General features: G+C 44.4%; 1 protein-coding gene across 1 annotated transcript; it reads left to right on the top strand.

Moving 5' to 3' along the window:
- The first annotated feature begins 79 nt into the window (after positions 1 to 79).
- On the top strand, positions 80 to 27,510 carry Sar1b (secretion associated Ras related GTPase 1B). Its single transcript, XM_057775032.1, has 7 exons — positions 80 to 190; positions 10,159 to 10,233; positions 16,144 to 16,263; positions 18,127 to 18,192; positions 22,364 to 22,467; positions 23,384 to 23,515; positions 26,911 to 27,510. Exons 2-7 carry the CDS (start codon positions 10,176 to 10,178, stop codon positions 27,025 to 27,027), a joined length of 597 nt encoding a protein of 198 aa, XP_057631015.1. The 5' UTR covers positions 80 to 190; positions 10,159 to 10,175; the 3' UTR covers positions 27,028 to 27,510.
- Positions 27,511 to 27,977: the final 467 nt, after the last annotated feature.

Below are 27,977 nucleotides of genomic sequence, written 5' to 3' on the forward strand. Positions count from 1 at the left end.
TGGTGGGACCGCAAGGAGGCGGAACCGAGGGCGAGCGGCGCTAGAGTCCCACGGACTGTCACTAGCAAGCGCCCGCCGACCCGGAAGGAGCTGAAGAGAGCTGGGGCCAGCAGCCATACCGCTTTGCAGAGCCGGCTCGGAGCGTGGAGGGCGGTCGCGGAGCACGGAGTCGCGTTCTCTGGAGTCGCAGGTGAGTGGCAGTGCCCTCGTCGGGGTGGAGTTCGGGCGACAGCCGGGGCCCTCCGGAAGGCACATTGTTTAGGCTGTACACTCGATCGCCCGGAGCCCTGGTCCCTGAGCCTTCGCCAATGGGGAACCTGGTATTTTTGTTTGTTTGTTTGGCGGTGCGAGGGACTACAAGTCCGGTCCGTGCCCACGGGGACCGCTCTGGTGGCCCTCGGAGTAGGACAGTGGTTGTCACACGCAATTATTTCAGGAAAGAGTGCCTGGGCCTCGGTTCCCTCACTTGGTAAGGTGAAGAAGGAAGCAGGGGTCATTGACAGCTGGGGGTGGGAGGGGACGCTCTGTGTTGTCCCAGTTAGTGTGGGAACCAACTGAGCTCCTCGTTTTCAGTAGTTATCGTTTTGCCATTGCTCAAGCCTAGTTGAGTGGAGGGAAAAGATACTAGTGTGTGTGGGGGGGTATCCGACAGGATTAAAACTTATTTTGAAGCATCCAAATCTGGCCTTAACTGAAAGAATCAAAGTCGTCTGGAGTTTAAGGTATTGGGGTGAAGAAAATCGAACCTATTGTTGTGAATTTGGTTGTACGTGTGCGGGTGTCTTACCCTAAAGATCTGTGTCTCTTGCTAAAATATTGGTTAGAATGGTTGCCCTGAAATGAAAGAAGGAAGGTGGCCCCCGTACAACGCTGCAGTCCGCTAAGGAAGACAGTCCCATCGCCTGTTTTACAGATGACCAAGGAGGGAGGGAGGCTACAGTTTGCCAGTGATGAGTGGTGGCGGTAAAACGGAGCAGCCAGCGGCTACCACTGTACCTTTCAGTAGATTTGTGTTTGAGCCCAAAGTATTTTGACCTTTAAAATTTTTATGAACTTAGGCAGGCACCCTGACCCTATAATTCCACCTACTCAAGAGGGCAGGAGCATCATTTGAGCCAAGACTGCTTGGGCAACATACCCAAGATCCTATCTCAAGGAAAAAAAAAATTTTTCACCCAAGTGTTAAGATACTTTGTGAGTTTACAGGAAAGGAAAGTGGCTGCATTGTCTAAATGTTAGAAAGGTATTGTGATTGAGTTTAAAGAAGTGCGTTTTATCTTCCTTGGCCTGGTGCTGGAGGAGAAATGCAAGCCAGACTTGACACGAAAGTGTAGTCTATCAGAAATGGAGATCACTGCCACCTCATTCAAGCTCACAATCCAGGGTGCCTGGGCAGTGATTCACCGCCTCTCCACTCCCTGTCTTACATGCAGAGTTGGCCGAAACTCATTGAAATTACTTTTTTTTTCCCCAAAATATGATGAAGCAAATAATATTTAAATCAGCTATGGTCAGAAAGGTTAGCTGCCAGAAGGTATTAAAACTTGAGTAAGCCACAGATGCTCCAGGCAGAGGAGCATTATATACACAAAGGACTTTGAGAGCCTTTCAATGCGGGATGGGCCTCGCGTGGATGCTCTGCGTCACACCTCAAGACCTATAGTCACCTGGACCTCTGAGCAGGACTTTGTTCTGGGAGCAGAGGAATGGCCCTTATTGTGGAAAGGTTTTCTATAAAGGCGAGAAGAAATTCAAAAAGTTTCTCCATTGTATGTAGTTTGTAGAACAACTTTGATTATTGTTTTTTGTTATTTTGTCCCCCCATCCCCCAAGCTGAGGACCGAACCCAGGACCTTGCACTTGCTAGGCAAGCACTCTACCACTGAGCTAAATTCCCAACCCATGATTATTGTTTTAAAATATTTTATTATTATATATGCATATGATTATGAGTGTGTCTGTGTTAAAGGTCACACCAGGAAGTACGGGTAGAGCCCAGAGAACAATTTGTGGGAGCTGGCTCTTGCTTTCCACGGTGTGGGTTTCTGAAATCAAACGCAGGTCCTCAGGCTGAGTGACAAGCTCTTTTACCTACTGAGTCACCTTGCTAGCCCTCTGTTGGTGTTTTGAGGACACAGTTTGTTATCACATATACCGGTTTGAATTTTCTTAGTTCACTAGTGGCAAGTTCAAGTTCAGTACTCAGGCTGAAACATTCTTTTTGCTGTCTCACAGGCTGGCCTCTTTGAGATCCTCCCCCCATCAGCTTCCCAAGTTTCTCTTTCTTCTCTCTCTCTCTCCTCCCGTTCCTTCTTTCCTTTTTCTACCAGCCTTTTGACAGAGGAGGTTTTTGTTTTTTTTTTTACTTTCTCCTTTTTTCACTCTTTTTTTTGAAAAAATAATTTATGTAAATTTATTTTATATGCATTGGTGTGAAGGTGTCAGATCTCCTGGTAGTGGAGTTACAGACAGTTGTGAGCTGCCATGTAAGTGCTGGGAATTGAACCCGGGTCTTCTAGAAGAGCAGCCTCTCTCCAGTCCCTTCATTTTTCACTCTTTTTTTTTTTTTTTTTTTTTGGTTTTTTTCGAGACAGGGTTTCTCTGTGGTTTTTTTTTTTTTTAAATTTATTTATTTATTATGTATACAATATTCTGTCTGTGTGTATGCCTGCAGGCCAGAAGAGGGCACCAGACCTCATTACAGATGGTTGTGAGCCACCATGTGGTTGCTGGGAATTGAACTCAGGACCTTTGGAAGAGCAGGCAATGCTCTTAACCTCTGAGCCATCTCTCCAGCCCCTTCTCTGTGGTTTTGGAGCCTGTCCTGGAACTAGCTCTTGTAGACCAGGCTGGTCTCGAACTCACAGAGATCCGCCTGCCTCTGCCTCCCAAGTGCTGGGATTAAAGGTGTGCACCACCATCGCCCAGTTTCATTTTTCACTCTTAATGCCATTATTTCCTGATGTTTTAACCTTCTTTCAATTGGGTGCCACTTTCTTTCCAGAGGAAATAAGGATGGACTTTTAAAAAGCTATATAAATTAAAAGGTTTAATAGAACTCTCTCGAAATATTTAATATACAAAACATAGTCAAGCTAGGTGTGGTCAAGCACTCCTTTAATCCCAGTACTCAGGCAGAAACTGGCTGATCTCTGAGTTGCAGGCCAACCTGGGCTACATAGAAAGTTTTAGGCCAGCTACATAGTGAGACCCTGTCTCAAAACAAACAAAACAACAAAAACTGGGGTCAAACTTGGTTTTACCTGGTCGCACAGGGTGGCCTTGAACTTGATATGTAGCAAGGGATGACCTTGAGTTCTGAATCTCCTGTCTACTTCCCAAGGGCTGTCCTGTGTCTGGTCTGTGTGCTGTCAGGGATCAAACCCTGCGAGTGAGGCAAGTGCTCTACTAACTGAGCTACATCTCCAGCCTGGTCTTGGATTTCTAGTGGAAAGTTAGAACAGACAGCATTCCATCCATCTGTGTGGGGCAGGGTTGTATACGCCATATTGCGCAAGTAGACATCAGAGTAGACCCTGTGGAGCTTAGTTCTCTCCTTTGACTGAGTGGGTCCTAGGGATCCAGCTCTGGTCTGTGTGCCCGTCAGCCGTTGTCCTTCCCACCACTGAGCCATCTTGCATCTTGCTGGCCCTTCTTTTCTGTTTTTTTTTTAATTAATTTTTTTTAAAGCTACCATACAAAATAATGTGTTTTATTGTGACCTTTCTAAGCCTTATTTTATGTGTATGGGTGTTTTGCCTGCATGTGTGGACATGTACTGGTGCATGCCTGATACCTGTGGACCATAAGAGGGCATTGGAAATTGGAGTTATAGATGTCGTGAGCCACCATGTAGATGCTGGGAGCTGAGCCTGGGTCAGCAAGAGCAAGAGGCCGTCACCACTGAGCCCCTGTTTTGACATTTTCATTCTTGTACGTCATCATACCTTGCTCATGTTTGCTGTGCTGTTTGGTCACCATTGTTGTCTGTTGGAGACAGAGTCTCATTAGTTCACACTGGCTTTCGCTCATATGAGCCTCCTGTTGAGTCACAAATGCTGGAGTTACAAGTTACAGGCAAGCACGCTATACTCAAATCTCCCCTCCACATGCACTGGGGAGGAGGCAGAGGCAGACAGATCTCTGTGAGTTCAAAGCCAGCCTAATCTACAGAGCGAGTTCCAGGCCAACAGGGGCTACTCAGTAAGACGCTGTCACAATAAGAATATATAAAGAATCCTGGGCCGGGCGGTGGTGGCGCACGGCTTTAATCCCAGCACTTGGGAGGCAGAGGCAGGCGGATCTCTGTGAGTTCGAGACCAGCCTGGTCTACAGAGCTAGTTCCAGGACAGGCTCCAAAACCACAGAGAAACCCTGTCTCGAAAAACCAAAAAAAAAAAAAAAAAAAAAAAGAATCCTGATGAAGTCAGTGCTAGTTTCAAACCAGGAATTCTTCTTCTGCCTTAGCCTAGAGTTGTGAGCAGGTGTGTGCCACACTGGTTGCTTTGTAGGAAATTTCTGTACCTGTGTTGCAGGACACAATCCTAGTCCTTTTTCTAATGGCAGTCAGTGATAATGTATTCATATGTAATGTGAAAATGGGGCTGACAAGGTGGCTCCCCAGGTAAAGGTGCTCGCTGTACAAGTATGCCAATCTGAGTTCAAGTCCCAGAACCCATAAAGTTGTCTCTGACCTCTACACAGGTACCATGGCATGATGATGAAGGATGCTTAAAAGATGGCGCATGAACCCCTTCCCCTCCCCACATACATGTATACACACACACACACAAATAAATCAGTAGGTTTTAAAATTAGAATGCTATCAATCCTTTATATTAAGAGTTATTGATATTATAACCCCAGCACTGGGGAGAGGGAGGAGCCAGCCTGAGCTACGTGATAACTTGTCCTAAGGGGAGAAACCCCAAAACCTCAAGCATAAAGATCCTGTTTCCTCATAAATGAGTTGTAAACATGAGGTGTCTGTTTAAAGCTTTAAAATGTGCTTTTATTTTGAGTGATAGCTTTGTTGAGCCAGACTAGACATACAGTAGTGTTTACCTCTAGCAATGTGCAGTGTTCTCAGTATAGTCAGTCTTACACAACCTTCACCACCAATTCCAGAACATTTTCCTCACCTCTGAAAGAAACCCAGCCCCCATTAGCAGCCGTCCTTACTCCCCTCCCCCTCCTGACTGCTCTAACCTGCTTGCTCTCTAGATCTGCCTTAGTGGACATTTCTCGAAGAGAGTTATCCGTGGACATTCAGTGGGCAGAGCTGTAAGAAGTGATTTGTAACCTGAGTTCTGTTCACTGCGCTGATTTTCATGTTACCTGAGTAGATTGCTTTTTAATCTGCGGAGCTTCTTCCTGTTTGGTGTTCGTGTAATAAATAAATCTGCTGACGTGCAGTGTTTCCTTGTCAGCGACCTTTGCTCTTCACATGTCTCTATGATGTGTTCCCGGGTTGTGCAATGCGGTCTCAGGGCTCAGGTGTCTGTTTGTAGCTAAGTGGCTTTAGTCTTAGTTGGGTGTTATTATTTTTACTTCTATTTGAAAAAAAAAAACAAATAGCTAATTCTGTTTTAGTAATTCCTGGCTTGTTTTGAGGGTTTTATAAGTTGTAGTTTTTTTTTTTTTCTTTTTCGAGACAGGGTTTCTCTGTAGCTTTGGTGCCCATCCCGGAACTAGCTCTTGTAGACCAGGCTGGTCTTGAACTCACAGAGATCCGCCTGCCTCTGCCTCCCAAGTGCTGGGATTAAAGGCGTGTGCCACCACCGCCCGGCTATAAGTTGTAGTTTTATAGGAATATAGTATCTATTTTCTCAAGTGGGGTTTCTCTGTGTAATTAGATAATGTCTTTGAGGATAAATTTTACAACAGCAGATGGGCACCACCCTCATGCAGACTAGTCCTTCCCTTCAAGGCTAACCCTGTTCCACCCTCCTCGTCCCAGTGAAGACTTTGCCTCTTGATTGGCTGCCATGCATAGCAATGCCCTCTAGTCTTTCAGATGAGTCTGCATCCTGTCACTGTGGACACTGCACCTTCCTGGCTTCCTGGACCTCTTACCCCAGTGCCTCTTTATCTTTCCGTGCTGATGTCAGACCTTGGAGCTGCCACCACACAGACCTGAACTTCTCTGACCCTTGCTCTTCCCCATTACCATGCACCCTGATCTACTTCACCCCTTCCCCTTTCTTGTAGACACACTTATCTTCTGGTTCAGACCTTCCCACTACTCTGTTGGTTCTGTTCTTTGGAAGGCAGGCTTCCCACAGTTCTCACCCCAGTTCTCACCTCAGCCTTGTTCACCATGCACCTCGCTTCTTCTCACCCTTGTCCTGTTGTCTGCACAGCCTGGGCTGAGGGCAGCTCACAGCAGTGCTTCTCAGGGTGTCCACAAGTGCTGTCCCTCATGTTCTTCTCCTCCCCTCCCCAGCATTAGACCCAGGGCCTTCTCCATCCCCTTGTTCATCTCTGTCTTGGAAGTCGGAATTTTCTAAAGCTTAACATCACTGAGGGTGGGGTGTAAGGTAGGGGTGTTGAGGGCAAAAAAAAAAAAATCAGTGCTGATAGGCAGTGCTATGAATGTCTGTTAGTTCTCCAACAATTTTTTTTCTTTTTTTTTCTTTTTTTTTTTTTTTTGGTTTTTCGAGACAGGGTTTCTCTGTGGCTTTGGAGCCTGTCCTGGAACTAGCTCTTGTAGACCAGGCTGGTCTCGAACTCACAGAGATCCGCCTGCCTCTGCCTCCCGAGTGCTGGGACCACCGCCCGGCCCCAACAATTTTTTTTCTTAAACTCAGTGCTGGCTGGGTATGGTGGCACAGGCCTTTAATCCCAGCTCTCTAGAGGCAGAAGCAAGTGGATTCTGAGTTCAAGGTCAGCCTGGTCTACAGAGCAAGTTCCAAGACAACCAGGGCTACACAGAGAAAGCCGTCTCAAAAAACTAACTAACTAAATAAATAAATAAATAAATAAATAAACAAACAAATAAACTCAGTGCTAGGGCACAAATCCTGGTCCTTTCATGTCTTAGCAAATATGCCCCCCTGAGCCGCATCCCCAGCCTTTGAACGATTGTCTGACTTGATCCACTGCCACAGTGCCTGTTGTGTGTCTCAGAACTGCCTCAGCTCTCCTCTGCCACTGCTCTGAGACAGTGTTTCCCTAGACATACAACCCAAGCTAGCCTTAAATCATTCTTCTGACTCAGCTAAATTCTGGGATTACAGCGTGCACCACCAGCTCTACCACCCCTCTTCATCTCTGGAGTCAGATTCCTGCCCACTCTGCAGATCTTCCTGGGCCTCCCTTCTCCTCGCAGAGGAAAGGTTCTCTCAGTTTAAGCTCCCTGTCAGCCTTTACTCCTTCTCTTGTTTAATTTCTTGCTTCTTTTTGTTTATTATGAGCTCTCTGTCCTGAACTTGCTCTGTAGACCAGGCTGGCCATGAACACACAGAGCTCTCCCTGCCTCTGCCTCCCGAGTGCCGGGACTAAAAGCATGCACCACCATGCCCAGGTCTTCCAGAAGTTTTTTTCTTTCTGTTATCATACCCATACCTCACCCTTCCTGGAGAAGAAAATCTTGGTTTTTTTTTTCATTCTATTTCAAATTTATTTATATATTTAGGCTTCTGCAATCTAGCTCAGGCTGGCCTGGGGTCTTCTGCCTTAGACTCCACAGTGCTGGGATTATAGAAGTGTACTACCACATCCATTTCAAGCTTAAAGCTGCAGGTGGGTTTGCCCACTTGTCATTCTGAGGTGGTGTGGGTGTAGGGTCACGTGGCTGCTTGCTCTCAGTAGCCCTTCATGTCAAGTTGGACAGCTGACCACAGAGATGACTAAAGCAAGCAGAAATGTCTAAAGGATGACAGCTAGCACAGTCTTCCCAGTGTTTGCACTGGGCCCAAACTCCAGACCAGAGCTATTTGTTCACATCTAGAAAGTGAACTTTGTTGACCTGTGAAAGTACGTTTCTATGTCTATGATCTTTCCTGACTTGTTTTTCCTGTTACCCCATTAGTTTGCCAGGCTATGGTTGAGTAAATGCTGATTTGTACTGTTTTCTACTGTGACTTAAAAGATTTGTTTAATATGTGGTAATAATTAAATGTTGAAAAATTCAGAAAGATAACACACCCCAAACTTACCACCTGAAGCCAGTTGCCGCGAGGAGCTGCTATCGAGGTCCGCACAGTGTTCTTAGTGCTCGGGAAATGGAGACTGAATGACTGGAAATTCAGGCCCCCTTGGCTACATGGCAGCCAAAGGGGGATTGAACCTAGGGCCTCACACGTTAGACAGGCTCTCCACACTAAACTTTTTTTTAAAACTTACATTTTATTTATTGGGGAGGAGCACACACATGGCAATGTGTCCTTGGGGAGGTCAGAAGACAGTTTGCAGGGTGGTTCCAGGAACTGAACTCATGTCATCAGGCTGGGCAGCAAAGTGTCTTTGTCCATCGAGCCATCTCACCAACCCATACACCGAGCTTTTTTATTTTTATTTTTTGCAGGGGCAGGGGGTGGATGAGAGAATGGGGTGGGCTTGTTTATTTTTGTTTTTGTTTCTTTGAGATGGGCTCAGGAAGCCCAGGCTGTCTAGTTGAGCCTGGCCTTGAACTGTTCCTCCTGCCTCCAACAGTCGAAGCCCCATCACATCTGATTCCGGGCTTTTTATTTAGTTATTTTTGAAATACCATCTCACTACATGTGCCAGGCTCTTGATCCTGAGCCTGTGGTGTAGCCCAGGCAAAACTTGAACATGGTGATCATCCTGTCTCAACCTCCTGAGTAACTGGAATATAAGACTTGTACCACCAAGTCCAGCTTGGAAACACTTACTATTATAAAACTCAGAAAATAGACCAGGCTGGCCTCAAACCCAGAGATCTGCCTGCCACTGTTTTCATAGAATGCTGGAACTAAAGACTTTTGCCACATTTGGCTTTACTAATTATTAGCATTTGTTGTTGAAACAGTCGACGGTAGCCCAAGCTGGCCTTGAAGTAGCTATGCAGCCAAGGATGCCCTAAGCTTGACCCTCCTGCTTCTGACCTCCTCTCTCTGTTTTTTTCTCCCCAGCCCCCAACTCTTACAACAGAGATTTGATAAATAGCTCACATCTGCATATGAGGAACACAGATTGTTTCTAAAATTTGTCTTTTAAATTTTTTAAGCATTTTAGTGTGTGTGTGTGTCTGTCAGTCTGTCTGTGTAACAAGTGCCAGTGCCCTCAGAGGCAGAAGAGAAGAGAAGAGAGCTTTGGAAGCCCTGGAGTTGGCTAGACTCATAGGCAGTTGTTGGCTACCAGACATGAGTGCTGGGAATTGAACTCAGGGTCTCTGAAAGAGCAGGAAATACTCTTAACCTCTAAGCCATCTCCCTGGTCCTCCAGTTTTTCTTATTTTGAGATGGAGTCTTACAGCTTACTCTGTAGTCTAAGCTGGTCTTGAATTAACAATCTTCCTGCCTCAGCTTCCCAGTGGCTAGGATTACAAGTCTATGCCACCATGGTTGGCTCTAACTTAGTTTTGAAAAGGTTTTATACCAGTTTATCCTGCTACCTAATTTATTTCCTCTTTTAAAAAAGAGGCAAGGTAGCTGTGACTGGCCTAGAACTGCTATATAGACCAGTCCAGCCGCAAACTTGCAGTGATCCTCCTGCCTCTGTCCTGAGTGCTAGGATTACAGTTATTGGCCACTGTACTTGGCTCTTAATTTCTTCTAGTCCTGGTTGTTGTAATTAATTTTGTTCCTTCTATGCACAGAGAATGGTCTCTTCCTGATAGTTTAGTGGCATTTTGAGATTTATGCATCAGCACAGATGAGGTTCTGTCAGCCTGGATAACAGTCTGTTGGTGTTTATGTGCACACATGCACAAGTTCTTGTGCACCACATGTATGTGTAGAGCTCAGAGGGCAACTTGTGGGTTGATTCTCTCCCTACCCCATGAGGGTCCCAGGAACTGGCCTGAGGGTACCAGGCCTGGCAGCAGTGCCTTTCTGTACTGAGCCCTCTTCCCCAGCTCTATTTAGTTCCTAACACTTGTGTAATGTTGGAGGGTTATTCAGGCTTGTTTAACATCTGTCAGGATTTTGTGTATGTTAGCGATGCTGACTGCTAAATCTACACCTTGTTTTTCAGACCTGTAAGATCTGGACATGTCCTTCATATTTGACTGGATTTACAGTGGTTTCAGCAGTGTGCTGCAGTTTCTAGGTAACCTCAGCTTTGCTCTTTGTAGCTATCCCGTTGACCCTGTTTATGTAAATGCACTTGTTTGTAGAGAGCTCCTTTATGTAAGCCTGTGGTTAAGACAGCGAGCTTTGGAATTATGAAATACATCCAGTGACTCACTCCCTTGGAATCACGCAATCTTAGGTCAGGTGTGGGAGAGCACACCTGTGTCCCAGCACTCAGGAGTCTAAGACTGGAGGGTTCCAGCAGATTCCAGCCAAGCCTGCTCTTCAAAATGAGCTCAAATTTCTAAAAAATTATATAATCTTGAATAATTTCCTTTTTTACTTTACCTCAAGTTTACTTATCTACAAAATGGCCATTTTTTTTAACGTGCTGGAGCTGGAACTTAGGACCTCATGCATGTTGGGCAGGTGCTCTAGCACTGAGCTGTATCCCCAGCCTTGGCTCTAATGAATCTACTCTTATGATTTATTTATCTAGAGACCGTTGGCTGGCCTGGAACTCACAGAGATTTGCCAGCCTCTGCCCCCAGCTCTTAGTGCTGAGATTAAAGGTGTGTGTCACCATGCCTGCTTCTATCTCTTATAATTGTTTTCAGTAATATTCCTAACAGAAATATGTATTGCTTCTTGACTAGTTTGTCTGCATTTTTTAACATTTTATCTCATGGAATCTAGCGTAGAATCCAGTGTGTTACTTTTACTCTTGGTTTCTTTTGGCACAGAGACTCTGACCCGAGGCCTCTTGCACATTAGGCTATTGCTGTATCAGTTGAGCTCCATCCCTAGCCCTGTCAAGTCTTAGGCTCATTATAAACATCTATGTCTGGGGTTGGGGAGATGTCAGTAAAGACCTTGTTCAAGCATGAGGACCTGAGCTCCATCCCAGCACCCACAAAAATAAAAAGAGGCTGAGTGTGATGGTACACACCTTTAGTTTAAGAATTCAAGAGGCAGAGGCTGGCGAATGTCCGTGAGTTCCAGAAGAGCTACATGTGGACCTTGTCTTGAACAAACAAAGAAAAAACTGATTGCTCTTTCAGAGGGCTCAAGTCAATTCCTAGCACCCACTTGGTAGCTAACAACCATCTGTAACCAGTTCCTCCTTGAGCACCAGGTGTACACACGGTACATAGACATACATGCCGGCAAGACACCTATATAACTCAGTGGGCTAAGGTGCTGGCTGTCAAATCTGATGATCTCCCAGAGCCCATGGAATACAGAAAGAAAAAAAATTAAAAGTTTAAAATTTATTACCAGGCAGGTGGTGGTGGCACACGCCTTTAATCCCAGTGGGGGGGGGGGGTGAGGCAGGCCAATTTCTGAGTTCAAGGCCAGCCTGGTCTTCAAGGTAAGTTCCTAGACAGGGCTACACAGATAAACCATGTCTCAAAAAAAAAAAAAAAAAAAAAAAAAAAGCAAAAACAAAACAAACAAACAAAAGAAGGGCCTGCAGAATTTAGTTCAGGACACATTTGTGGGTTGTTTGTTGGGGGGGTGGTAAAGTGTTTAGGATTGGATCCAGGCCCTTACGTGTGCTAAATAAACCATCTACGACCGAGCCATAGCCACTGCCCCACACAGTCTTTGAAGAGTCAGGTTCAAGCATTCTGTGTTCTGGGTGTCCCTTTTCAGAATCAGATTGAGGTACTTTACATTTAATATTTAGGCCACTGAAAACAAAAACAAACCAAAAAGAAAAATTTGGCTACTAACCAAATATGATGGTATGTATCTGAGGACTGGATAAAGGCCAGCCTTGGCTGCACTGAGAGATTCTATTTTCTCCTTTTCTTTCTTACTCTTTCTTTCTTTCTTTCTTTCTTTCTTTCTTTCTTTCTTTCTTTCTTTCTTTCTTTCTTTCTTTCTTTCTTTCTTTCTATTGTCTGTTTAAGACAAGTTCTCACTATGTAGCTCTGGCTGTCCTGGAACTCACCTTGTAGAGACTGGTCAACTGGTCTACAAAGTGAGTGGATCACAAGATCCACCTGCTTCTGTCCCCTGAGTTCTGGAATTAAAAGTGTGAGCCACCATGCCTTCCTGGGAGAGTTATTTTCAGAAATAAAAGGAAATTTAAAAAAAAAAAAGTGCCGGGCGGTGGTGCACACCTTTAATCCCAGCACTCGGAAGGCAGAGGCAGGCGGATCTCTGTGAGTTCGAGGCCAGCCTGGTCTACAAGAGCTAGTTCCAGCCGGGCGGTGGTGGCGCACGCCTTTAATCCCAGCACTCGGGAGGCAGAGGCAGGCAGATCTCTGTGAGTTCGTTCGAGACCAGCCTGGTCTACAAGAGCTAGTTCCAGGACAAACTCCAAAGCTACAGAGAAACCCTGTCTCGAAGAAGAAAAAAAAAAAAAGTAAGCAAAGAGGGAAGAAAGAGAAGATCAGAGAGGCATTGATAGCTGACCACAGATTAGGACTGCAGACACTATACTATTCTTAGCTAAAGTGCCAATAAAAATAGGTATTGTTCTGGAAAGAATTTATCAGAGAATGGATGGCCTAGAATGAGTTCCTTAGTGACCTAAGGCGTCAGTATAATTAAGTTTATAAACATGCTGTGACACACATGCAGAGATCAGAAGATGACAGGAATTGATCTTTCCTTCCACCCTATGGGTTCTGGGAATCAAACTCGGGTCATTAGGCTTGGCTGCAATGTGTACACCCTCCCCCCCAGCCAGCTCACCAGCCCCAAGAAGATATTTCTTGAGCTGCTGCTATGGTTTATGAAAAGCTTCCTGTTCTTTTCTGCTAACGTTTGGTGAAGTCAAACAACTAGACACATCAAAAGAAAAGCTCGGAGCTGCCTGTAGTGATGGGCACTGAGCAGTGTGAGGGCCTGGGTTCCATCCCCAGCACCAAAGCCTTCTTCTGACACAGGGCCTCTCCATATTCTTTTTGTGTAAATGTAGCACGAAAATGACAGTCCAATATAGATAGGCCAGTGCTACCATTCTTCCCGATTCTTTCTTCTCTTTCTCTGTCTTTAAGATCGGACTCTTGGCCTGATGTTGTAGTAGGAGCTGCAGGACGCGTTCCTGCCGTCCGGCTCCTGGCCGCCAGCTAGCTTATGCCCTGAAATAATTACATGGAAATTGTATTCTTGTTTTTGTTTTTTTTTTTTTTTTTTTTTTTTGGTTTTTCGAGACAGGGTTTCTCTGTGGTTTTGGAGCCTGTCCTGGAACTAGCTCTTGTAGACCAGGCTGGTCTCGAACTCACAGAGATCCGCCTGCCTCTGCCTCCCAAGTGCTGGGATTAAAGGCGTGCGCCACCACCGCCCGGCTGGAAATTGTATTCTTTTAAACACTGCTTGGCCCATTAGCTCTAGCCTCTTACTGGCTAGCTCTTACATATTGATCTAACCCATTTCTAATATTCTGTGTAGCACCACGAGCTGGCTTACCAGGAAAGATCTTAACCTGCGTCTCTCTGGAGTGGGAGAATCATGGCGACTCACTGACTTGGCTTCTTTCTCCCAGCATTCTGTTCTATCTACTCTGCCTACCTAATTTTCTGTCCTCTTAAAGGGGCCAAGGCAGTCTCTTTATTTAACCAATGAAATTAATACAAAACAGAAGGCTCTCCCCCATCAGCCTGAAACACAGGTTAGCCTCCTGGCTCAGCTTCCCTGGGGCTGGGATTATAGGTGTGAGCCAGCATGCCTTGTTCAAACTTATTTATTTATTCATGCATTCACTCATTAGTTCATTCTTTTTTCATTCTTTTTTTTTTTTTTTTTTTTTGGTGCTGGGGATTAAACCTTGGCTTCATGTATGCTAGGCAAGCAGCTAACTACTGGGTAATACTTATTTCTTGAATGATTAATTTATTTCCATCCATGAAAAATTCCTTCTTTCACTTTTCATTTGTCTGTCTCCATGCAGACATGACGTTAGGTGTTGCATGGCGCTTCTCTAGCGCAGTGCACAGCATTACCTTTAGTTGAGGTGCTCAACCTCTTCGTCTGTAGACATGTGAGCAACAAGCTTCTGTTGACCAGAACCAAACTTAGTTTTTTAATTATTCGAGGTCCCAAATCACAGATAAATTGATGCACTCATCTGTCTGACTGTTGTCCTGGGGATGCAGCCTAGGCCTAGAATATGTAGGTGAATGGTTCGCCACTGAACTGCTTCCACAGCCCTATTTTTAAACTTTTGTTTTGAGACAGGGTCTCAGTTAATTGCTCAGGCTGGCTTGGAACTCATGTTCTTTCTGCCTCCATCTCCTAAATACATAAGATTACAGGGATGAATGGGGCCGCGGTGTTGCTTGCCTTTAATCCCAGCACTCTGGAGGCAGAGGCGGGTGGATCTCTGTGAGTTCAAGGCCAGCCTGCTCTATAAAGTGAGTTCCAGGACAGCCAGGACTGTTACACAGAGAAACCCTGTCCCCCTCTCCAAAATAAAAAGAAATAGCCGGGCGGTGGTGGTGCATGCCTTTAATCCCAGCACTCGGGAGCAGAGGCAGGCGGATCTCGGTGAGTTCGAGGCCAGTCTGGTCTAGAAGAGCTAGTTCCAGGACAGGAACCAGAAGCTACAGAGAAACCCTGTCTCGAAAATCAAAAAAAAAAAAAAAAAAAGAAATAAAAGGAAAAAGATTACAAGGATGGCTATGTAGCCTAGTTAGCCTGGAATTAGCATGATCCCCCTGCCTCCACCTCACCAGTACATGTTAGAATTACAGATACATTTTACCATAGTTGGATAATGTGTAGATTTAAAATTGCTGTTTTAAAGTTGAAAGGGGGGGGACTGAGGAGATGGCTCAGCACTTAAGTGTACTGACTGCCTGCAATTCCAGAGGCCCTGGGCTCAATTCCCAGCACCCACATAGCAGCTCATGTAACCATCTATAACCCAGGCTCAAGGAACCCCTCTGGTGGCTTCAGACACTGCACTACAGGCATAAAATAAAACCTGAAAGTGAGAGCTAGGCCTTACTTGGTGGTATAGACATATAACCCCAGCAACTCAGCTACTAACCCCTCCTGACTGAGGCAGGAGGATCACAAATTAAAAGTTAGCAACAGAATGAATTCAAAGCCAAGTTGGGCAATTTGGTGAGATCCTATCTCACACTAAACAGTAAAAAGAGGACAGAGGTACAGCGCAGTGATAGGAAACACTTGCCTGGCCTGACTAGGGTAGCACTGCCACACAAAAACAAGTACAGAAAGCCTGAAAATAAGCTAAGAAGCCAAACTTGTTTATGCTTAATTACTTAGGTTGAGGCAGAGTTAGAATTGATTATTGTTTATTTGGTTTGTTTGTTTGGTTGGTTGGTTTTTTTCTAGATAGGGTCTCTCTGTGTAGCATTGGCTGTCCTGAAACTTACTCTGTAGACTAGACTGGTCTCAAATTCACAGAAATCCGCCTGCCTCTGCCTCTCAAGTGCTGGAACTAAAGGTGTGTGTCACCACCGCCTGGCTGTCTGTTTTTTAAAGCAGTCTGTCTGCATAGCCCTGGCTGCCTGGAACTGTAGGCCAGGCATGATACACCTCCCTCTGCCTCCTGAGTGCTGGGATTAAAGGCAGGCATGTGCTACCATACTTGGTCTGGGTTTTGTTTTTTGAGACAGGGTCTCATGTAGCCCAGGCTGACCTCACACTTGCTATATAGCTAAGAATTGCCTTAAAACATCAGATTCTCCTGCCTTAATCTTCCAACTCTTGTGATTGCAGGTATGGTAAAGTTGGGCTTATTAGGGTTTTAATGTCAGTGTAAGCACAGGCATTAGAGAGGGGCACTTAGGAGAAGGACATCACACACCCAGGAGTTCTAGACTTCTCAAGAGTGACACTTCAGGTGTCTTACCAATAACCGAGGACAGCAGTAACAGTAACTTTCACGTCATGTCCAGTACAAAGTCATTTTCATGATCCATGTTTGATGTCACTCTTACTGATCATAGCTCTTATTCTGCAGGATTGTATAAAAAAACTGGCAAACTGGTATTCCTTGGATTGGATAATGCGGGGAAAACAACGTTGCTACACATGCTGAAAGATGACAGGCTTGGCCAGCACGTCCCGACACTACATCCCAGTAAGTATTTTCCTCCATACGAGTCATGCTGAGTCATAGGCCCTGCCCAAAAGTTTTTTATTTGGGATTTTTGGTGGATAAAGTATGAGATTTTTCAACCTGTTCCTGAAACATTTGGGTAAATAGTAATTGACCTGGTTCCCAGAGCAGAGATTAAGATCTAGAAGTAACGCTCAGACGTTTTCATCCCTGTACAGCCAGGAGCCCAGCCTAGGTTACAGAGTAAGAACCTACAGAGCCAGCAGCAGAAACAGGGCTAATTTATATCTGTAACTGTCACAGTGAAAACATGCTAAACCAGGCAGATGGAGTTTAAAAACAAGTTAATTGGAGGATGTGTGACGGCACACACCTCTAACCCCAGCACTTGGAAGAAGCAGGTGGATCTGTGAGATCCTAGACATCGTAGTAAATTCTAGGTCAACTAGGGCTCCACAGTGAGACCTTACCACAGAAAATAAAAATGAAAAGAGTCGCCTTCTGGCCTATACCTGTGCCTGTGGCACGCACTCACCTGCACTCATATCTACATAAAATAAAAATAACGTTTTAAAAGAGCTTGATTTGTTAAGACAAGGCGTGTCTGTGTGCAGAATTAGAGTCAGCCGAGTACTTTTACTTCTCTTTTGCCTGCTGGTGCTGCTCCCTTCATTTGCCCCAGGAGTGTTTCTTGAGCACCTACTGTCTACCACACCTGGTCTAGACACAGGACCCTGCAGAGCACAGAGCAGGTGCTGTCTCAGCCCCCTTGCAGCTCACATTGATTCCAACTTGTGTTTTTTCATTTAAAGTAACAGCCCTGTGTCCTCTGATCCGGCAATTCTACTACTAGGTGTTTATCTGGAAAAGTGAGAATATGTATTTGCCAAAAGACTTGTATGGAAAAGAGAAGGAAAGCAGCAGGAAATATTCTCCAAGAAAGAGGAGTAAATGCTGGCATGTGGGAGGTAGAGGCTGGAAGTCAACACTGGAGCCTCCTGGTCTACATAGAGTTCCAGACCTGCCAGGATAAATGAGACTCCGTCTCAAAAACAAAAAATAAAATAGACCTCAGTCTTGACACAGTCCGTGAGAGAAGCTGGTCACAAGATGTTCCCTGCTGTGTTACACCATCACATGAAATGTCAGATTAGCAAGAATAATTCGTGGGGATAGGGGTGAGGTCTCGGTGGGGGGCTGACCGGGAAGGGAGGTGGGGCATTCTGAGATGTTGACAGTCTCCTTCCTGTACCTTTATTATTAAGTAGGTATTTCTTTACTAGAGTAGAGTGAGTTCAGGGGTTTAACCATATGAATGGGTAGCCAGCCATATTCAAGTATTGCCCTTTCCTTGTGGGAGTGACTTTAAATACAGACCCCGTTAAATATTTAATGTACTTAAACACTGTATAATTCCCTCTCTTTAGTTTTTGAGATAGGCTCTTGCTTTGTAGCCCAGGCTAACTTCAAACTCACCATCCCTCAACTTTCCTAGCTCCCCAGTGCTGGAGATGTGTGCTCTGGGCGTGTTCTACCTGAGCCAGGTTACAATAAATGCCTACGGAATAAATGCTCTGGCGTCATGTAGTTACGTGGAAATTTTCATTGTGATTATGGGAAACTTCTCTTTAGGCTGTGTGGAAAATAAGAGTCTGGAAATGACCAAGAATTTAAAGGAAAATATGTACTCAATGAGGAGATAAATGGAAGATTATAAACATGTCTTTATAGTCTAGGCTAGCTTTGAACTTGCTCTGTAGCCAAGGATAGCCTTAAACTTCTATTCTTCCTGTCTCTACCTCCCAAGTGCTGGGATTATAGTCATGAGTCCCTGTGCCTGGCAGATTTCTGATTATGTTGTTAAAATATCTTGTTTTTATTTAGCTTCAGAAGAACTCACTATTGCTGGCATGACTTTTACAACTTTTGATCTGGGTGGGCACATCCAAGGTAAGATTCTATTTCCCTTAGTCTCTGTTTTATCTTAACTTAGTATACGTGGCTGCTATGGTCCAGAGCTTGGAACTGCATTCTCTTCAAGTAAGGCAGAGTCAGGTCGGGGACCGTCAGCAGATGTGCACGCCTTGGAAGCCAAGAGGGCTTTTATGATACTTCTGATTCACTGAAGTCAGAACTGCTTGTGGTGGGGAGGGAGGAAGAAAATCCAGCTCCCATTCTCTTTGCATCAGGCTCCTCTCACCTGTTGTCAAAACCATATTATGAACCCATGATACAGCCTCCCACCCAAGCTCCCAGTGACGAACCATTTCTTATAACACACAGACTTGTCATTGTCCCAGCATTCTCTGTGGTCCTTTCGCTCTTCACATTTCTCTTTCTCCCACTAGAGCTGACCTCCAGTTCTCCACCTCTGCTTTTGCTCACAAATCCCCATCTGTGAGATGTGGCTGCCTCCCTGGAGAAGCACCCTAGCTGGGAGTGCTCCAGCTGTACATGTGGGACTTAGTGCTTCTGTGTACATCTCTGCAGGATCTGAACCCTGAGCTGGATTTCTGTGACAGCATCCTGTCCATTTTTATATCCCAATAGCTCTTAGCATATGAGGTACATGGTACAGCACACCTAGTGAACAGACCTGGAAGCCTCCTGAAGCCTGCTGTGAAGGAATGGTTAGAGCTGGTGGGCTTCTGGCAGCCTGGTGGTAGGATGGGGTGCCAGCTAGTGCTGATGTTCTGTGGTAGAGCTTACCACCTCACATGCCCTTCATTTCCAGCACCATAAAGATAATAATAGTAAAATGTGTTTTTAAATGATGCAACATATATTTGAAAAAGATTTTCAGTGGCTGTGGCTAGTAAAAGCACATTTGAGACATATTCCTGTTCATCTCTGGGGTATGAAGATTAGAGAATTGGAATCTAGAATTGGGGAGATGGCTCAGTGGGCAGGAGTGCTTCCCTCGCAAACTTGAACACCTGTGTTCAGTTTCCAGAACCCAGGGTAAGCCGGGCGGTGGTGGCGCACGCCTTTAATCCCAGCACTCGGGAGGCAGAGGCAGGTGAATCTCTGTGAGTTCGAGACCAGCCTGGTCTACAAGAGCTAGTTCCAGGACAGGCTCCAAAACCACAGAGAAACCCTGTCTCGAAAAACCAAAAAAAAAAAAAAAAAAAAAAAAACAGAACCCAGGGTAGAGGAGAGAACAGACTCCAAAGGTTATTCTGTAAACTACACAAGCCTGCTCTCTCTCTCTCACACACACACACACACTTGTACTCACAGATACATCATAAATAAAATAAAACTTAATCTAATAGAGTGTGCCTGAAATTTTATTTCTACAGTGTTTTCCAGATGGACTATAAAGCTTGAGTTAGAGGAGAGAGTTTCCCACAGGGTACTCTAAAAGCTGCTTTCTCAAGGTTTGGTTCCCAGCACCCACATGGCTGCTGACAACTGTCCTTAACTCCAATCCAGGGATCTCGTGCCCTTTCCTGGCCTCCACAGGAACCATGTGTATGAGACAGTATATATGACTGTGCACCACATGTGTGCCTGGTGCCTGTTTAGGTCAGATTCCCCTGGAACTGGAGTTATAGACGGTTAGGAATCACTGTGTAGATACTGGGAATAAACCTCAGGTCCTCTGCAAGAACAATAAATGCTCTTAACCACTGAGCCATCTTTCCAGCCCTGATGTTTTGATTATATAGTCCAGTACCGAGAATGCTGCTTTGCATAAAGGCATAGTGCAAAATGGCAAAAGTATGTGCAGGGCCATTTTAGAAACTGTTGGAAATTCTAGCCTAATTCCAATCTAGATTTATTTAATGATTTTCCCCCTCCTTTTATAGTACTAAGGTCAGCAACTTAAACAGCAGTTTTTATAATGAATCATTCAAAAGCAATACAATTCAAAGTTATATTAATTTGATACTTACGTAGTGGGAAGTGATAGTAGGAAAATATTGAAAGTATTTTCTGTAATTAAACCATTATTTTTCTATAACAGTAGAAAACTTTCTGTATAGCTAAAGCACTGCAATTCCTAACATACAGAAGTCTGAACTCTGGCCCGAGGTGTTTGAGGCAGTATTGGTTGGAGCTGTGTGGTGTGATACATGCATGCCCAGTGCATGTGCATGTGGTAAGAACCAAGGCAGCAGTGAAGCCAGCTGCGACCTTGCACATGGGCCAGCACTGCCAGAAACATCTCAGAATCAAGACTCCCTGGTTTTTTAGTTCATTTGTTGATGGAGGAATTACTTTTAATTAATAAAAAAAACTGCTTGGCCCTGATAGGACAGAAAATTAGATAGGCGGAGTAAACAGAACAGAATGCTGGGAGAAAGAAGCCGAGTAGGGAGTCGCCATGATTCTCCCTCTCCAGACAGACGCAGGTTAAGATCTTCCCTGGTAAGCCAGCTCATGGGCTACACAGAATATTAGAAATGGGTTAGATCAATATGTAAGAGCTAGCCAATAAGAGGTTGGAACTAATGGGCCAAACAGTGTTTAAAAGAATACAGTTTCCGTGTAATTATTTGGGGGCATAAGCTAGCCATGTGGGCGGCCGGGTGCTGGGGACGCAGCCCCGCCGCTCTTATTTCAACAATTTGTGGTTGTTGGGCATTCAGAAACCTCTTATTGCTGTCCATTTTTTCTTGACTCACAGCTTAAGAAGCTGAGGTATGGGCTGGAGAGGTGACTCAGAAGTTATGAGTGCTGACTGCTCCTCCCAAGGACCTGGGTTCAATTCCCAGCACCTTCAAGATGCCTAACAACTGTCTATAACTCCAGTCTCAGGGGATCTGATGACCTCTTCTGGCCTTTGTGGGCAATGCATGCATGTGGGTGGTCAGACACACATCCTGGCAAAACACTACACATAAAACTTTAAAAAGGCCGGGCGGTGGTGGCGCACGCCTTTAATCCCAGCACTTGGGAGGCAGAGGCAGGCGGATCTCTGTGAGTTCGAGACCAGCCTGGTCTACAAGAGCTAGTTCCAGGACAGGCTCCAAAACCACAGAGAAACCCTGTCTCGAAAAATAAAAAAGTTAAAAAAAATTGTTTTCTGATCTTCACGCATTTACTGTGGCATGACTGCTCCCACACACATATTCTCACACAGAAAATAAATAATAAATGTAAAAAGATAGCACATTTATTATCAGAAACAAGGTAAAAATGAAGACAGTGGAGAAGTATTTTTCAAATACTGAAAACCTTTTGTTTAGGTTTACTTATTTTGAGTATTTTGCATGCATGTTTGTGCACCCTTAGGGGTCAAAAGGGGGCATCAGATTCCCTGGAACTAGAGTTACAGATGGTTGTGAGCCACCTTGTGGGTGCCAGGAACTGAACCCTGGTCCTCCAGAAGAGCATCCCTCTTGACCACTGAGCAATCTCTCTAGCCCCCATGAAAATGTTCTTATAGTTGCATATGAAATGTCCTTACAAGGTATGTGTTGAACATTCAGTCCCTAGATGATTTTACTATTTAGGTATATTTTCATTTTTAATTTTTTCTGTTTTGAATACAACAGTTTGTAACTCAGCCACACCTGTGCCTGGCACTAACATTGTTCTGTCATTGGCTTCCTATTTATCACTAGTGAAAACCTGAGAAAGTAGAATGTCAAAAAGTTAATACAGCACACACATTCTATATATGGTTTTTACTCCTTAAATTTGGTTGATGATAGTCATAGTGGTTCTCTAGTGATAGTTACTGTGTCTGTCAGTATACACCATGTGTGTGCAGGATGTGAGCGCACCATATGTGTGCAGGGGCCTATGGAAGCAGAAGAGGATGCTGGATTCCCTGTAACTAGAGTTGCTGGTGGTTGTGAGCCAAACTGGGGTTCTCTGGGAGAATAGGAAGCACTCTTAAGCACTCAGCCATTTCACCTGTTCCTAATTCAGTTTTTTTAATGGAAGGAGAGTTAAGGAGTTGAATTGTCCACAATCAAGGTAAGTCTGGAATTTGTTTTGGTATTCTGGGAAAACGCTTATACCAAAATCTTTGACAATACAGGCGGTTGGTTGTCTAGCAGCAGCCAGAGGGCTGCCTCAGTACTTTTGAAACCTTATTGGATTCCCTGTGAACCATCTGATAGACTTGACCAACACATAAATCCTAACTCCTGATTGTTTTTGTTAGCCCGAAGAGTATGGAAAAACTACCTTCCTGCTATCAATGGCATTGTATTTCTTGTGGATTGTGCAGACCATGAAAGGCTGTTAGAATCAAAAGAAGAACTCGATGTAAGTTGAATAATTAAAGCTAATCACAGTGAACTCCCTCTGGGCAGCCTGAAGGAATAGGTGCAGATTGAGCAGCAAACTCCCAACAGTCCCTTGGGCTCAGTGATGGTTTTCACTGGCGATGACTCTAGAATGGAGAGGAATAAGGTGCAGTAGCCCTAACCAGTGAGGAAGTGCTAGCAAACGGCCTTCTGCAGACTGAGGCTTATCCTCTCCAGATTGTGCCCCGCATGTGTGTGCTGCTCATTCCCAGTGCCAGCTGACTCAGTGTCACCTCAGGGTCCCATGCCTTCGCCAATCATCCAGCCATCTTTGTGACCACTTCCAGAAGGAAGCAGGTGCATGTTCACACCCTCTGCACCCTCTCTAGGTCAGATACTTTGTGAAGAGGCTCAGCAGTTTCCAACAAGGCAGACCTAAATCTGAGACCACAGAGTAAGGAGGTCCATGATCTGACTGAAGGTTAACCCGATCATTCCTTTATTTAGAAAAGTTCTGCGGTCCTGGCACAGGGTCAGGTAGTTGCTGACTCTTCCTCGTGTTTGGTCCTCTACAAACACTAAACTGCTTCACTCAGCACTCAGATCAACCCTAGTAGTCACTGCTGATCCTTCCCGAGCTTCCGTGGGCTAACTGCCCAAGATGGAACCTAGTCACAGAAATGAAACCAGGTTGCCCCACCTCCAGGGTGTCCACGTTCCCTTAGTGATTTGCATAGTGAGCGTCTCAGCTGCAGGGAGGTGGTAGGATCCAGCCTCCAGTTTCTTAATGCTCCCGTGAGGAAAGTGTGACTAAACAGATCAGGGTGTCATGATACAGTGAAGAAGGAGCCCTTAGCTATTTGGTGTCTTCTCAAAATAAGCTTTTCAGATAGCTTTAAGCCAACTTGTCTTTCCTGTTATTTGCTTTCTTTCAGTCGCTAATGACAGATGAAACCATTGCCAATGTGCCTATACTAATTCTTGGAAATAAGATTGACAGACCTGAAGCCATCAGTGAAGATAGGTTACGGGAGATGTTTGGCTTATACGGGCAGACAACAGGAAAGGTAAAATCCTTTTATTTTTCTTTTCTTTTCTTACTTATTTATTTATTTGTTTTTGAGATAGGGTCTTTCCATGTAGCCCTAGCTGTCCTGGAACTCACTATGTAGACCAAACCAACCTCAAACTCAAAGAGATCTTCCTGCCTCTGCCACCACACCCAGCTAAGAAAGTAAAAAACTTTAAAAAGTGATTTGTTTAGTTTTTTTGGTTTTAAACTGGGGCTCATGATGTAGTCCTAGCTAGCGTGAGAGTTTAATGCTAAGAGAGCTTGTTTCTCCTGCCTTTACCTCCCGGGAATGAGATCAGAGGCATGCCCGGGTGTGCCCACTTGTGACCAGTATGAATATTTAGTTCTGCAGTAGGAACATCTTCAGTGACTGTGTACAGATGCACAAGCTCATTCTTTCCCTACAAGAAAACCTAATTCACTAGGTGTGGTGGCGCACGCCTTTAATCCCAGTACTTGGGAGGCAGAGGCAGGCGGATCTCCGTGAGTTCAAGACTGGCATGGTCTACAAAGAGAGTTCTAGGACAGCCAAGATGTTAAACAGAGAAATCCTGTCTCCAAAAAAAAAAAAAAAAAAAAAAAAGAAGAGAAACCCTAATTGTACATTTGAGAGTCTTTTTAATATCCCCGTTACTGTCTGCTAGTGCAAGAAAGCCTTTCTCACGATAACCATTTCAAGGCCATTATTCATATGCGCTGTGCTTACGGAAAACTAAGTCAAGATTTCAAAGTTTTAATTATCACAAACTTTTGGCATTAGCTACAATGGCTAAAAATATAGGTCAGGTCTGGGTTCTGTCATCAGCACCACCCAAAACCAAAACAAATAGCCAAATAGCCACTGCCAGGCCTGGGGGCATACTTCATATATACACATATATAAATATATAATATACACACAAATATATATTTATTCATATGTAATATGAATATATATTCATAAATGCATATATAATATGAATATATATTCATAAACACATTTACCATGGGGGCATACTTTATATTAACTTGAAATTTTGAAATGTATGCCCTGGCAATGCTGAAGCATACACGGGCAGCCCATATATGGCGGTTCTATTGAACTTGTCCATATTGGGTTTCATGGTCTAAGTTGATGAGGACGACTGACCAGGTCTCTTCCTCAAGAGGACACCAGATCTCATTACAGATGGCTGTGAGCCACTATATATACACATAAATCTACATATATATACACTATACATATACATACATACATGTGTTACATACATACATACATACATGAACCCTCAAATCCCATTTTAAGTTTGTATTTTGAGTTTTTGAAGCCCTGACTGGCCAGGAACTCACTTTTATAGACCAGGCTGCTGCCCTGCTTCCTGTATGCTGAGATTAACAGCTGTACACTACTACTCCTGAATTGATGTTTTTGTTGTTTATTCTTTAAGTACTTTTAGTGTGTGTGTTACCAGGAATTAACCTAGAATCCTACATATAATCTACCATTAAGCCAGATTCTTAGCCTATATTTTCTGCTTTGAACCTACACTTTTTTTAAAGATTTATTTATTTGTTATGTATATAGTATTCTACCTGCAGTATATCCCCACAGGTCAGAAGAGGGCATCATATCTCATTGTAGAGGGTTGTGAGCCACCATGTGGTTGCTGGGAATTGAACTCAGGTCCTCTGGAAGAACAGCCAGTGCTCTTAACCTCTGAGCCATCTCTCTAGCCCTGAATCTATACTTTATAATAAACTTTTGTTTGTTTGTTTTGGCTTTTCAAGACAAAGTTTCTCTATGTAATAGTCCTAGCTGTCCTGGAACTCAATTTGTAGACTAGGCTGTCCTCAAACTCAGATCCATCTGCTTCTGCCTCCTGAATGCTGGGATTAAAGGCGTATACCACCACTGCCTTTAAAATAGATAATAGAAAAAATATAACCTTAAAATATACTATTGCTTGGTGTGGTGTTACAGGCAGTTGTGAGCCACCATATGGGTGCTGGGAATTGAGCCCAGCTCCTTTGCAAGAACACATGCTCTTAATCACTGTGCATCCTCCAATACCCCTTCTTCTTTTTTAAATTTTAACTTTATGTTCATGGCTGTTCTGCCTACATGCCTGTCTGTATACTACATATGTGCCTGGTGCACAAGGAGGCCACAGGAGGGCATTCCCTAGAACTGGAGTTGCAGACTGCTGTGAGCTGCAATGAGGTCCTCTAGAAGAGCAGTAGCAATTGCTCTTCAGCACTGGGCTGTCTCTCTAGACAACCACATTAACCAATCACACCAGAGCTCTTTTTTTTTTCTTTTTTTGTTTTAAGACAGGGTTTCTCTGTGTAACCCTGGCTGTCCTAGAACTCACTCTGTAAAGAAGGCTGTCCTCAAACTCAGAGAGATCCTCCTGCCTCTGCCTTCTGAGTGCTGGGATTAAAGTGTGCACCACCACTGCCTAACTAGAGCTTCTATTTTTTTTATGTATTTATTTTTATTTTATGTGCATTGGTGTTTTGCCTGCATACATGTCTGTATGAGGGTGTCAGGTCCCTTGGAACTGGTGTTATAGACAGTTGTGAGCTGCCATATGGGTGCTGGAAATTGAATCCAGGTCCTGTGGAAGAGCAGTCAGTGCTCTTGACTGCTCAGCCATCTCTCCAGCCCCTGAAACTCCTATTTTTATTTATAGTGGATTTGTTGAGGCCTGGGGTGGGGCACGTAAATACTGAAAAGTTCCAGAAACCAGGACATGGTCTGAAATCTCAATACTTGGGAAGCTGAGGCAAGAAGATCATAAGTTTAAGGCTACCCTGGGTGCTACATAGTGAGACTGTCTCAACAAAACCAAAGAGAAAAAAGAAAAGAAATGGAATGAACTTCCTAGTTTATAAACAGAACCTCGTTAGTTCACAAGGCTCTTTGAGGACAAAGAAATTCTGCAGCAGAGGAAGGGACTTGGAGCGCTACTGCTGTGGGCATCCTTTGTAACTGCTCCACTCCAGTCTTAGGCACTGATCTCGCTGTAGCCAGTGCTGGCCTTGAACTCTGATCCTCTTGAATGCCACCACCTTGCAGAATGTTGTCCTAAATATCAGGAACGAGAATTTGGATTTCTTTTCTTTCTTTGAATTTTGAGACAGGGTCTTACTTTCCAACCTAGACTGTCCTAGAGCATGAGATCCTCTATCCTAGGGCTCCTGGGTACTAGAAACACAGGCGTGTGTCAGCACTTGGGTGATCGCTGTATTCCTTTGCATGTCCCAAGCTCACATCTTTCCCACTCATTGGCTACATCGTCACAGTAGAGTAAGAAAAAGCTTCATGTGTTCTGAAGGAGAATCTATAATATGCTGGGAATAGAACTTTCATTCCATGGAACCTGGACGAACAGCTCTCCTCTCTTCCAGGGCAGTGTGTCGCTGAAGGAGCTGAACGCCAGGCCTCTGGAAGTGTTCATGTGCAGTGTGCTGAAAAGGCAAGGCTATGGAGAAGGCTTTCGCTGGATGGCGCAGTACATCGATTAGCAGCCGGGGTCCTGCCACTCACATCCAGACCTCCAAGACCCACCCCCCGACATGCATAACTTGAATTCAATAGACTTTGGTTATTTCAGAATAGGTGTTTTTTAGATTATTAATATATCTACCTGAGTGGGAATTGAAAACTGATTCAAGTTTGAATATCACAATGTTAGCTTTCTAATTCCATACAGATAGTTTTTACAGTTTACAGCCCCACATCAACCCCATCACCGTTTATAAAGATCAGCTTCCCAGCGGTACATTTGAAGCACTTTTTAACAATGTGAAACTACAATATAAACCATATTTAAAAGCTTATCATGTGAAACTTTTATGTACTTTTTGGAAATAGTTTTTCCATTTTAGATTGTCCGCCTACCTTGTGCACAGTTAAAATCTGCTTATCAGCGATTGCATGATGCCTTACCGTTTCCAAGACTACTTTTTCTTATGCAAACGTCATGCAATAAAACAAGCTCCAGCGTTTGCCTTTGTTGGGCAACTGTTTCATTTGGATGTCATGTGTGGCTAGTGAGCTCTGAAAATGTGAGTTTGCTGTTACACACAGGAGAGGGTGGTTGATGGCAAGGAGGTTCCTTCAGAATATCAGAACGTGACCTCATAGCACTTGGAGTCCAATGTGCCTGACTCCAAGGTTCTGAGTCCTCCATTTTCCTTACCGGTCGTTCGACCTGCTGATACCACCATGGCTGCAGTCTTTGGCTTAGCCTGTCCTGCACACTCTGCGATCCCACGCTGGTTTCTGATGCTGAGTTTAGCAACTCTTTGAATTTAGTGATTCTTTTTTTTTTTAAATATTTATTTATTTATTATGTATACAATATTCTGTCTGTGTGTATGCCTGCAGGCCAGAAGAGGGCACCAGACGGTTGTGAGCCACCATGTGGTTGCTGGGAATTGAACTCAGGACCTTTGGAAGAGCAGGCGATGCT

The sequence above is a fragment of the Chionomys nivalis genome, chromosome 7, assembly GCF_950005125.1.
Source record: "Chionomys nivalis chromosome 7, mChiNiv1.1, whole genome shotgun sequence".
Classification (NCBI taxonomy): domain Eukaryota; kingdom Metazoa; phylum Chordata; class Mammalia; order Rodentia; family Cricetidae; genus Chionomys; species Chionomys nivalis.